Source organism: Poecilia reticulata, chromosome 3, assembly GCF_904066995.2.
Source record: "Poecilia reticulata chromosome 3, P_reticulata-male-v2, whole genome shotgun sequence".
In the NCBI taxonomy this organism is placed as follows: domain Eukaryota; kingdom Metazoa; phylum Chordata; class Actinopteri; order Cyprinodontiformes; family Poeciliidae; genus Poecilia; species Poecilia reticulata.
In genome coordinates this window covers 17,417,404-17,431,065 of record NC_088832.1, presented here as the reverse complement: position 1 = coordinate 17,431,065, position 13,662 = coordinate 17,417,404, and the positions used below count along the sequence as shown (strand labels likewise).

Sequence of the window (13,662 nt, the reverse complement as noted above, 5' to 3'; positions counted from 1 at the left end):
AACTGAGGAGTTTCATAGCTCTAAGTCAAAGAAACTAAACCTTTGGACTGGGAATTACTACTCAGAGATATTCTCTGAAGTCAATGTATAAACCTCCATGAAAAAGGGATAAAATTACAAGCTGGCTTTTATTGTGCATAAAATAAAATTAATCGTTTTTGTTTTACATTGGCACAACGTTTTGAGGGCTCCCCGCATTTTGCCGAAAACACACTGAGAATGTTTTACAGCTGTAAAAAATAACCTAAAATTCGATGAGAGCTTAATTTCGTTTTGGATTGTGTCCCTTTTGTAAAATTCTTGCAATTATTAAAAAATCTGCACTCTTACATATTGATTAAGTCTGTAATGGATTTTTAATTGTAACATGTTGTGATTTTTATTTTGCCAATTTCCCTGTGTGGTGCTGAACTCATTTTTCTTTTGGTCAGTGAAAACTTTCCACCGCTGTTAGACGAGTACAAGGTCTGATTGTTCCAGGCCTTCCTCTGCTTTCTTCACAGAGTTTTAGTTCTTTTCTCCCCACCCCAAATACTTTTCTTTTCCTGGCATGGCATGCTAAAGCAGTTGTGTAAGATCACAGCATACAACATCCTTGGCCTCTTTGAAAGTTTCCTTTCACATTATTGATGCTAAATTTCACGGTCAGGAGACTGGAACATTTTTCTGCTGACGACATTTCAACCAGGTTCACGTGAGCATCCTGCTGTCACGTTTGGAGATCATTTCTCTAATCCGAAAAGCAAATCTTTTAGAAATTAGAAAATTAATTTTCCAGGCAACGTATTTCTGCTCAGAGCTATATAATGCTGCTTAATAGACTCTGTACTGAGGTTTGCCAGTTATTATTACGGAAGACGATGTGAGAACTGTTTGAAACTGCCGCTAATCAGCCAATGTTCTAACAAGCTACTTAAGATGTGAGACCTTGTTAAAAATAATCAGAGCACAAATCTACTGGTTTTGTGCTCTCTGTGCTTCCATTTTAATTTAACTGTTCAAGTTTTCCACATTTTTATTTCACAGAATGGTAATGAAAGCAAATGGTTTTACACCAATCCGTATTTTGTAAGACCAAATGTATGCTCTGTTCTGTTTTCTAATTCTCTCTATGGAACTGGAATTGATAATCGTGTCAGAAGTTTACATCTTTTCTGGCTTAATTCTAAGCAGGAGAGTTTCTGAACTCTTTGTCATTTTGGGCTTTCTCACCATGGTAGATGGTGCTGCTGTTGCTGCTGAGGTACGATTCGACCAGCGGGGCCTGCTCTTCGCTCTGTTTGGTCCGACGAGCGCGGGACCTCCCGTCCACATTGGACTGGACCATCAGAGGCTCCTGCCTTTTCTTCTTCTGCTTCTGTTCAAGGAGGGCTCGCTGAGGGTTAGAATACAGACCAGAAGTCAGATAACGAAGGAACAGTTTAGGCAAATAACCCATATTTCACGAATGTTATTAACATGCAAATGAAAAACAAAAGCTTTATAAGTAAAGGTGTATGGCATGGCATGCAAAGAAAGAAGGTTTCAAAAGGTTACACCACCCTAACCGTCTGCAAAAAAAAAAAAAAAAAATGCAGGAGGAGTTGTGGAAGTTATTTTAAGCTGCTATCTGCAGATCTAAAAGTCAGTCTGTCTTTTCAAGCATCTTTGTGAAAGAAAAAACAAAGCAGTCCTTGGAGAAAGCACCTTGATGTGTCTTTAAAACACCTTCAGCAGTATTGTTAAGTAAATACTTTCGTGCATCAGAGCTTTTTGAGAGGCACATAAAAGATCCTCCTAGGCAAAAGGACTTAGTGCTGCTTGTCAGTGTTTTCTGGTGAGCTGATTTAGTCGCTTAAATGCAAGTTGGAACAAATGTATTAAGATGTAGAAACAATGTTAGATGACTGGAAATGTGCTGCCAACCAAATGATCTGATGCTAAATGGATTCTATGGCTTTTATCAGGACTAATTATACCCAACTCTTTAATTATTAAAGGTTTCCATTAGAGAAAAAATTAGATTGTACTGTAAGACTATGAAAAAAACCCCCACTAAATCACATCACAAACTAAACAGAAATAGCTTTGTATGAACATTTAACTTTCATCAATGTAACTATAAAAAGACACATTATCATATCTCCCTGTCTGCCATGGAATTAGATTAAAATTTACCAAATAAGGCTAACCAAAGTTATTTCTAATGAAAGCAGATCAATGAAAGGGATTTTTTGATTGCTTTCTTTATATCAGAAGTAGGCATACATAAAGATTATTTTCCCATTAAGCTACTGATAAAAGCCCAAGTTATGATGTCATAGCTTTGTAAGTTTCCTCTTGTCATATATTTGAGTTAAAGGGAGGGACACATGTGTGTTTATGTGGTTCTGGGTTGGCCTGTGATGGCCTGGTGACCTGTCCAGGGTGTGCCCTGCCCTCTTGATGGCTGAACATGCACATCAGCACCCCAGGGCCCTGAGTAGATAAGCGCATGTAGAAAATGGATAGATGGTTAAATGTTCTGAAAATTTCTGTTCCTTTAATCCATCCTGTGCCACAGAGCGCTAGCAGTTCTACATCGTCCTGCAGAGCTCTTCACAATTAAATTCACATTGGTACAATCTAAAGAACGTTAGCATGAAACAAGCAAAAGACACAATAGACAGCAAGCTTTCTATGGCTCAGTTAGAATGTTAAGAGATGGAACCATGTCAGAATGCAAAGGAATGATGAAGTGATACAACTTCATCTCTGTTATTCAAATAAAGTCAGCTTGCATAAATGCCAAGGGAAGCAGCCGCACGCAAACCCATCCATCCATCCATCCATCCATCCATCCATCCATCCATCCATCCATCCATCCATCCATCCATCCATCCATCCATCCATCCATCCATCCATCCATCCATCCATCCATCCATCCATTCATCCATCCATCCATTTCCTTTACAACCTTGTCCCTCAGTGGGGTTAGGAGGGGTGCTGGTGCCTATCTCCAGCTAACGTTCTGGGCGAGAGGCGGGGTCACCTTGGACAGGTCGCCAGTCTGTCGCAGGGCACCCATCAATTAAATACGACAAAATCAAAAGAAAATTCAAAAAGCTCAAAATTTATTTATTCAGTGATTTTATCTTCCTTGCTAAATATTTTTACTTTGTTTATCAAGGAGCTGAGACAGGCTGCCTGGGAGCGTGTTAGGTTACAGTGTTGCTCACAGGAAACAACAACATCGGTGTCAGTTTTCTGTCTGCCAAACATCAGTTTGACTGAGGATTCCTGGACTCTCCTATTCTGACTCATGGTGCTGTTATAATCTGTTGTGTTAGAGAAAAAAATGCCTGTTGAGAAAACATTTAATGAGAATGAAAGCCTTAATGTGGGCAGTGGCTCAAGACCACCTAGTGTGTTGTTTTCTTTCTGTGCTGAAGAAGCACAAACCGTCTCATCAGAAAGCCCTTTAGGAAGATAACAGAATTCACAGTGGGGTTTTGACTCGAAGTTGACTGATGGAGCAGTAGCAGCTTTTGATGATAAAGCTGTCATGCTGTGATTGATTTGTTTTTCCTCTTTTATCAGAGCTGTGAGAACTTCAGAGGCTCACCTGTCTGTCCAGTTTCTGCTGTCGGAGGTTTGTCCCTTCATCGTCTAAAGTGCTGCAGAGAAAGAAACGGAAGAAGAAAAAAAACAGGCTAGAATAAACATTTACTAAAAACAAAGATAAATTCATGAACAGTGCTGTAAAAAATGTTTTATCTCTTTTAATAACTTTCTATGTTTTTAGTTTTCTGTCACACGGAAATGTTTCTGATCATCAAGCAACTTAATCTTCCAGAAGCTAATTTTGGAAAATGTTTTCAAGCATACAAATTACAAATCCTGGAACAAATGAAACAATGTAAGAAAGTGGATAAAAGTAAGTAAAATATTTAAAAAATATAAATACAGAGTGGTGCATTTGAGTGAATATATCACATTGAACAATGCAAATACCAGTTTAGAAAATCTATTTATATTCACTAAATGCATTACTTATGCATGAATGCTTCAAAAATGTCTTTTCAAGAACAGAGGGAATAGACAAACTTTAGACTAAAGGAGAGCACACAGGCTTCAGTCCAACCATGACTCAACATAATCCCTCATCTGAGTTGTATTTTGTTTCTGCTATCGCTCATAAATGTAATTCTACGATGCACCGGATCAATGACAAATACAATTTGCTGACTCAAAAAAATAATAATATTTCCAGGAAGTATGACATCAATCACACTGTGATGAACTGCCCAAAGTGTAACTCTTCCCAGCAGTCCTCTCGAAAAATTATAGTTTTCCAATAAACCATTTGTGTCATTGGCATTATTTAATATCAGATGCATTGGAGGGTTTCACAAATTTGTCAAGAAAATTAAACGCATGTGGAATATGTGAATATGTCTCTCGGCTGGCCTGGGAACGCCTTGGGATTCCCCCGGAGGAGCTGAAAGAAGTGGCTGGGGAGAGGGAAGTCTGGGCCTCCCTTCTGAAGCTGCTACCCCCACGACCCGACCCCGGATAAGCGGAAGAAAATGGATGGATGGATGGGATGGAATATGTGACATATCTGAGCACTGTAAAAAAAAAAAAAGGTTCTGTCTTCATTTGTATTTGACTGACTTTTTATTTATTTTACACAGAGACAACTTTTAGACAGATACATGAAGAAACTAGCAAAAAAGAAAAAAAAAAGCTAATTTCTGCCCAGTCTCTGTACAGGGTGATGGAAGTCAAATAGAATAGATGAAAAGTGTTGGCCTTTCTGCTATACTGCTATACTATTGTCAGCCAAGCATAACATTCTTCTAAAGGACTTATAATCACACATAATTATGCAAAATAGAAAGTCTTTAAATGCAGTTGACTCATTTGAGCTAAATGCTGCAGCTCTTTGCCTTTTTCACTTTCTAACACTAAGCAGACAGTTTGGAAGTGGCTGTTAAATTTGAGAAAAGAACAGCTAGTAATTTTACTAGAAAAAATTATCTCAAATGCAAAATTTTATATTTACAGGACATCAGAAATGCCAACAAATTGTATTGAAATGCTTTTGATTTATTAATTTTGTTCAAAAATTTCCCATGAAGCAACACACTATGACCATTATTTCCTCCTTGCTTTACATTTCTCCACATCCCACACTAACACAAAATGTTGTCAACTAAATAATGACATTTACAAACCGGCTACAAAATGATGACAGTTCATAGCTGAAAACAAAGCCATAATATCCTCGTACAATACCAAAATGAAGAAAATTTTGTGTCAAAATGATCACGAGAATCTTTTTCTCACTTACTTCTTACTGTTTAGGTTTAATTTCCCTCACTGAACCATCTACAGTTGCTTCATGTGACATCAGATGAAAGAGTTGTTAAACATATTCCGCATAAATAGTGATTTTCACAAGACTCTTTCCGTCATCCTCTTCATCGTTTGCACTCAGCCCCGGTTCCTCACATTCAGTGCTTCAACACAGAACACTGTGACATGCGTAGGGAATTAAGAAGATAAGGATTTCTTGAAAAATGCATGCCTCTTCATCTGTGAGCGCAGTTTGAAAGCAGAATATTTGAGAAAAGTCCCATTTACACTGAAGTTCCTTCATAAAGATGGCAAAATGTGAGGAGCTCTGATATGTTGACATTTTGCCTCTGCCTGTTAAAGTGTTCCCTGTTTGAGCAGCTTTTAATTTAAACGATCCACTAATGTGTCTTTAATGTGAGAGTTTGTCCACATGCCTCTCTGTGCTGCAGGCACATGGAGGACTCTGTGAGAGGCATCAGGCTGAAAAAAAAACACAGATCAAGTTCAAAACACAATGACAATGAAATCTATTTATGAACTTATTTGTGACTATGTGTTTTCCACCGAAGCAGTTAGACTTTGACTGACGCCACTATAATGTTGTTAAAGATTCTCCCTACAGACAAGAACAGCGTTTAATTTATAAAGCTTTGTGTTTTATTTTTGTAGTTATTAAATGTTTACAGTAGTTTTTTTTTTTCCCATGACAAAGTCTATTCAGCTCCTGCATATGAGAAATTTTAGACTTTACATGAAAATGTACAGCAAAATCCTGCAGAATATCTTCATTATCTGTCAAAATCTGCATTAGGTAAATAAAACAGTTGCCCTCATTAATGAAACAACAGGATATTTATGGCGCACAAGTGATTAGACTTTTTTTTTTGCCTCCTTGCATCCAGTTTTCCCCTCAGAGCTTTTCACTCACCAGCGACAAACTCAGTCGTTGTTCATGCAGAGGCCTCTGAGAAAAAACCTCAGTGGCTTTAATTAAAAAGATTTATGCAGAAGATTCAGAGGGAAGGAACCAGAGCAGGGGAGAAAAGATGAAAGACTGCGAGGTGGAGGTGTCCCTTGATGTGTGATGAATGGGGGAAATTATGTTAGGGTTTGTTTTTTTTTCCATCATCAGCTCCATCAGAATTGATTTGTTTTTTAACATACAAAAACAGACTTTTTACATCAAGTTTACAGGTTATCAAAGGATTCATCATTTTCTTTAGTTAACTTTTACTGGTTATGTTGCTTTATTTGCTATGCAATCTGGCAATACAGTTGCACATGTTGCTATTTCTTAAACTATCTTGGTATTTAATCATGACACTTGGTTTTAAACAAATATATTTTGCAGATGTCAGCCTGCAGTGGGAAGAATACATCCAGATATATCTGTAAAAAAAAATTCATGTCCATATGGCACAATATGTTGTTTCTCTTTTAAAGCGATTGTGAACTGTTTCTAATTAAATGTTTTGAAGAATAAAATCCCTCTTTTTGTTAGCCTGGGATTTTGTAATTTAAAATGAACTGAAAAGGACTTTAATAACAGCCCTTTCTGTTTTTACAAAGCGCGGGCAGACAGAGACAATCTGGGAAAGTATGAAATGATGAACTGAAAGCAAAGCAGGAAGAGTTAGTGTCTATTCACACCAGCCCTGCTGAATCGAACCTTTGGCTCAGAAAGTTTGGTTCACTTGGACAGGTGTAGAGCTGTATTCAAACTCAAAGAGGCAAACTCCAGTCTGTCAAAAAATCTGACGACTCCAAGTAAACCAAATGCAGAAAGCAAACTGTAACACAGGGAACTGTGAGTAAACGCAACTAATAGAAATGACTGGCTAGGCTAGATAAATAGCCTAGCCATTTATCTAGGCTATTTAACTATTGTGTTGTTAAATAGCCTAGATAAATGTATTGTCGCCAAAAACACACACAAATACGTGACATGTTCAGATGAAGCGGCAGTTCAGGAGAAGAAAAGGACAGTTTGTCTTTGTAAGAAGAACTAGATGCCCTTCTTGGCATGCTCAGCGCCACTACAGGCAAAGAGGGTAATATGTCATTCTAAAGGTCTAGTTCCTTTGATTAACTGTATTATGATAGAAAGGTCAAACTAGCAGGATGTAACAACCCCATTTGAACTGAGTCCCCCGATCTTACCGGGTCTTTGGTGCGAAAGCAATCTTAGCTTTCTTAGCTTTATGGTTTGCTAGACTGCTAAACTGGTTGCTTAAGAATTATGAGCTTCTCCTCATTCTGTCCATTTCAAATAAACATCAGAACCATCTGAAAAACCCCTTTAGAAAAAAGGTTTATTTATCGTAGTTCTTAAGAACGGCCAAAGCACGAAAGAGACGGTGGCGTCTCTCAGGTGAAGCGTTGGTCAGTAAATATTCAGTGTGCTGCAGACGACAAAAAGCCCACGCAGTCGCAGTAAAAATGTATTTACTGCCCACTTTCTGTCACATATGCTGACAAACAAAGGACTCCATTTCTGCAATTAGACCAATCGAGAGTGAAAATGGGCATCAGATAGGAAGATAATGACACAAACGTGGCTCCGCTGGTACAGGTCAAACCACTTCTTACTGTGAAAAGAGTCTGGTCACTGGTTTTCAGGTTGATTTAAAGAATCTGGGAACAGAAGCTGTGCAAGGGATCTAACACCAGCTGGACACGCTGAGTGTGCTGATGTAATATGGCACTGACAGATGAAGATTTATTTGTTCTGACTGGGCCAGCGGAACAACCTGAAAGTTTCCAATTGAGTATTCAAAACATTTAGACTGGTTGACCCCGTAAATGGCGAGAGTTCTGCTGCCAGGGGAAGGTTTCTTTAATCTGAACTAAATTAAACACAATTTGGTTGATTTGGACTTAAAAAATTAGTCTGAATCCATTAAACATTTTATTGAAATAGTGGAAGTCTGACTACACAGGCACCTTTCTAACGGCCCCTACCTACATCACCAGTTTTCACACATTATGTGTCACCGCATGACTCAAAAGTGGTCTTAATTTTTCATTTGCACGGTGCCAACCATGAAATTTGATGGTGTAAAGGAGAAATGAATCAGATGAGGATTGCGTAGATGTAAATTGCCCTTGAAGGAGAGAAGGCATATTTAAATGGGATTTCTTCCAGAAAGCCACATTAGATTAATAATTATTAAGAATAAAATAGGACTTGAGGCATGTTTTTCAACAAAAAAATAGTCTCTCCACTCCTGTCCTTGAAAGCTGGGAGTTCATCTTCCAAAACACGAAGTAAAAGATTTAGCTCTTCAAAGCTAAAAACGTTAATCTTGTGAATTTGCAGTGACTGTCCAAAGAGGACTCTTCTTTCTGTGCCTTTGTCAGATATGCATCCATCGTTTTGGTCAGTTCTGTGAATGCATGTTCCGTGTTTGCAACAGAGTGCTGCTGTTTCCTTAACCTCTGTACAGAGGTCCCTGCATTTTTAGAGGCAGCTCCAAATGAAACTCAGTGAAGGCTAACAAATATCTCGATATAAAATTAACACATTATTGTTAATGTCAGCTCTGCAGAAAGCAGTTATCTTTTTAAGAAAAGGAGTTCCCAAAAGAGGAGTTACCGAGTATTTTTTTTCTCCCCTGTTTTGTATGGTGATTGCCTAAAGACAGGTTTCTACACAACCTTAAATTCATAATAAAGTCACACACTGATACTATTCGTATCTTATAGTAACCACAAGCCAATGGCATCAAAGCAAGCAGGGGAAACCATGGCAATAGGTTCTCAATCAGACCAAAGAGTCAGCAGACTGCACTTGAAATGATTAGAACAGTTACGGATTTGACAGCAGGAGGCTGTAAGCTCATTAGGGCTCCAATTTGTTTGTCATTTCCAAAAAAATCATTTTGTTATTGGGTACAAATGGCAAGAGTGCAACATCTGCAGTAGTAAAACTCCAGGTGGCATATACACACACACACACGCACACCCCCACACACACATCTCACTTTTCTGTAAAATGGAAGGGAGTTACCGGGTGATTTAAAGGACAAAATAAACCAAAAATCATGGAGATCTATGAATGTAATGCTGCAACTGAAATCCATGACACCTCAACTGAAATACTCCGGTTTAATTAGGCACGTTAACAGAAAACCAAGACGAACATTTTTCTTGCCAATCTACTCTAACTTACTTCATACTGATTGATTTTTCACTAAACAGTAAAGAAAATTTTTTTTATAAAATGTCCACCACTCTAACATTTTATCACTTTGATATTCCTCTCATCATTCCTATTTTTTTTACATCACGATGATCACACAGATACACACAGATTCTCCTTTAGCAGACGAATGCAACGTTCCTTTCGCATGCTCTCGAGAAGGCTCTACGGTACCTGTAGGGAATCCAGTCAGAGGAGTGCTTGGAGCTCATTCTGTGTCGACTGCTGCTGCCGTCTCTGCAAGGCTGACGGCCTGCAACAACCAGCGAGAGTGGCTACGAGGTCTGAGCACGGCGATCACAGCCACAGAGCCCGCATCTCCTGTTCATCCTCTGCGCTCAGCTCTCTGCTCCCAGCCTGCCTCTGTTATCTCTGCTTCTCCTGCAACTGTGGAGCGGTGGATGGCTTAAAAGAAAATCCACTCTGACGGCCGCACGCTTCCCTTCAGGGCTGCACGCCGAGCACATGAAATAAATTCTTCTCGTCCATGCGTATGCCTCCAGTCAATGCCTCTCCTCTTCTCCTCTTCCATTCACTGCCTCTTCTCTTTCTCTGCACTGGCTCTCTTTCCGCGCTCTCACTCTGTAGTCTGAATCTCCCTCTGCTCCTTTCCCTTTAAATCTCCCCTCCTCCCGTCCTTTATTCCCAGTCCAAATCCAGCTCTCTGCCTGTTTGCCCCGATCAAACTCCCGTTATCTGTCTTGCAGCATCACCTGCAGCAGCAGCAGTGAAAGTGAAGACTTTTAGGGGGGGGGCAGGGAGCAGAGACCGTCCTCTGCTTTGCTTCTTTGATAATCCCACCATGCTATTCCTGTACCGTGCCACCCACTTATTCTGGAGCTACCCTACACCCTTTCTTTCTACAGTCTGCATCTTACTTGCATCTGATCTGTGCTGCATAACGCATGTGAAGCAGGGACTGGGATGTGTTTTCTGGGCCATAATTTATTTATTCGTAGCAAAGAGGCATTAGCATATGAGTGTGCTGACCAGTGCCAACAGCCTTTAATTCAACACTTTCCACAGCCAGACAAAGGCACTCTGTGATAGTGCCACAGCTCAGAACCTCACTCTGCACACATCTGCTTCCGCCCTCCCTCTGCCACCCCTCACTGTCTCTACACAAACACACACTCCTTACTGTGCTCTCTGGGTTATTCAGGAGTCCATCCATAGGCAGTTAAACAGAGCAGCTTCCCTGCAACGATGCTGGATTACAAGGAGTCAATTCATGTCAGATCTGTAGAGCAAGCAAGCTCATTGTGACTGTGTTCGCTGCATGTATTGGTCTCTCTCTAGTCAAAAAATAAATACATTAAAAAAAAAACAGCAGCAAGATCTTTCTTACATAAATAAGCAGATGACTTCACTGATTACTGAGTTCAATTAAAAATTCCTGAAGCAAACACAAATCACCTAAAAGAGCGGAGCTACTTCTTATACTGCAAAATTCACTTTTCCAAGGTCGGGTCAGTGCAGATCAAGATAAGTTCACCCTGTGATGCTTAATTTGGAATCCAACCTTAGTTGTTCTCCAGTTCTTTATCAATGCTTTAAAACAAACACCGCTTGTTGAGTCTAGAGGTTGAGTGCCAAATGAATCCAGCAAGAAAATAAAATAGCTGTAAAAGCCACGTGAGCCCTAAACCAGAGCCAAATCCTAATGTGTTAAAGCTTCACAAATGTCCCCCCACAAATCCTTAAACAGGCTGCTGGGACTATCACAGAAAACTCTCTTCTGTAAAATAAGAGATAATTTGCCTCACGTCTTTTTATGAAACTTACAAATCCTTTGATGGTGTTGGAAACTGGTGTAAGACATAAATTGTGCCAAAAAAAAAGAAAAAAGAACTAAGAAATCTTGGTAAAATAACAAAACCTTTGATATTATATCATAATGATGAAAACCCAGTACCAGTTTTTATATTAGGTATAGCTTTCTGCCAGATGTGCCCTTATAATTGTCACCATTTCTTATTTGTACATGTTCCTTTGCACAGTCAGTGCAATGTAAGAAAATGACTGATGATGCCAAAGTTCACGTGTGTCTTGAAACTTATAATTCAATGCATAAGTTGTTCAAGGAGCCTGGGCAGCATCAAATTAATAATAATAATAATAATAACAATAATAATAATAATAATAATAATAATAATAATAATAATAATAATAATAATAATAATAATAATAATAATAATAATAATAATAATATGCTGAACACAGATTTACTTTTATTCAAATTATAAAAACATAAAAACTAAAACCCCTTCTTGATGTTAGAGCCAACATTGATTAGACATGCTTTGAATTATGATTTGTAAACTATCAAGATGAAAAAAATCTTTTTAGTTTTCTTAAAAACTACTGCTAAAATTCACTCATATAGATTGTCATAGGATTTTTTTGTTTTTTACTTTTTTTGGTAAGTGGTGACATAAATGTTTTGGGGTCTTTTTTTATTATTTTATTTTTTCCTGGCGAAAGAGCTTGTGCAGGTTTGGTTGGGTCTTACCTAAAACGCTGCCAATCACCAAAACTGGATAAAGCTACAGCCTTCTCAAAAACATAAGCAGACAGCTGAATGATTTTTGATGTATTGCAATAGATTCTCATTAATACAAGGGCTGAAAAGGGGGATTAGATATTGAAGGGGATTACAGTTTGGTACAACATTGGCTTTTTATGCATGTTCTACAAGAGAGCTCTAAAAAATTTGAGCTTTCGGAGATGCAGATTTTATGCAGATTTTAAGGTCAATGTCTGTGCATGTTTTTAGATCAAAACCACAGCTGGTAATGTCAGGGAAACTGAGCAGAGGAGGTGTAACATGCTCACTTATCCAGTCAAATGTATATATGATCTTTATCTTGGCAACTTGACTCCCTTTCTTGCAGAAAAGGTGCCATTTTCCATGCTTTTTGCTTTTCTTGTCTGCTACAAGTTACAGTTTTTGACTGGCTTTTTGGTTAAAATAGAGGAGGTGAAGGAGAAGCATTAAAACTATAAATTTGCTCAGCACAAGCAGATTAAGCAGTTTCAAATTGTGTGGCCTTAAAATAGGCTATTTCAAATTAGATTCTTTTAAAACAAAGTGTTTAAGAAACAGGGCAGTATAAAAAGAAATGAGCTCACAGACTAATTGCGAAAGGTCTCATTCACTCCAGTGAGTAATCAGAATTCATCCATTTTTTATACGTTACATCCTGTTAAGCATCCTCAGTCCACCACCACAGAAAGTAACAGCAACATGAGACTAGAAATGTAACTTATTTTTTTGTTTATTTGCAATCCTTTAAAACTCTCAAACTGTGTATTTCCATTCAAAGTCAATGTTCAATTCCTCATGCTTTCAAGAAATATCTTGTGGATCTTCAAAAAATTGAAACCAGTTTATCCTCCAGCTATTTGCTTATTTTGTACCTTTATTAAACAGGCCGCTGTTTGGGAGATTAAAAATTACAAAACATGTATAACAAGTTAAAAAAAAATCTAATCTCAAGATACAATACAACATGCGATATTCAGCTCATGATATGATATATATCATGATATTCGGCAACCGATACAATTCAGTGCATTTTTAAGATTTTCTGAAAGATTTTAGAGGGACAGATTGATTTTGGTGATATTTTGTGACTGTTCCAGACTTGGATTGAATTAATTGAACTACTGGTGTAATAAATGTTGTTTTTGTTATAAATATGTTATACATTTGCCTTGTTTAAATGTTAATTGTGTGGCTTTGCGTATTTGGTTATGCAGAAAAGGAAAATGTTTGTGTCTCATTCACTTATACTAAATAATGTAATTTATCTATTTCATTTTATTATTTAATTAATTGTGACTTGTTTCATTACATGTCATTTTTAATGTACATGTTCAACAGGTAAAAATGTCATATCTAATAGCTGTCATTTAATTCATGTGGATTTGACATAAAACTCAAAGATTCAATGTATTGATACTCACAGATGAAAAATCGATACTTTCTGAGGAAAAAAATATCAATAAATATTGTAGAATTGATAAAATCACACTGACTTAACCTTCACAATTATCCATGAAAAAAAATCTTTCTATGACTTACAGTTTTTTTGCATGTTTCTCTTGATATTTCTTTGCTAAATGTTTTTGAGGAT

At 37.8% G+C, this 13,662-nt stretch overlaps 1 protein-coding gene across 2 annotated transcripts in view; it reads right to left on the bottom strand.

The window, feature by feature from the left end:
• tub (TUB bipartite transcription factor) overlaps positions 1 to 13,662 on the bottom strand; it is a 43,625-nt gene that overhangs the window by 12,919 nt on the left and 17,044 nt on the right. Inside the window, exons 1-3 of one of the 2 annotated variants that reach the window (XM_008405243.3) lie at positions 9,698 to 10,381; positions 3,584 to 3,635; positions 1,213 to 1,375 (exon numbers count right to left, since the gene is read on the bottom strand). In XM_008405243.3, coding sequence (XP_008403465.1) covers positions 1,213 to 1,375; positions 3,584 to 3,635; positions 9,698 to 9,735 — 253 coding nt within the window. In that variant the 5' untranslated portion in view covers positions 9,736 to 10,381. Of the gene's footprint in view, positions 1 to 1,212; positions 1,376 to 3,583; positions 3,636 to 9,697; positions 10,382 to 13,662 lie in introns of those variants that run through there. The other variant, XM_008405242.3, reaches the window with a different exon arrangement.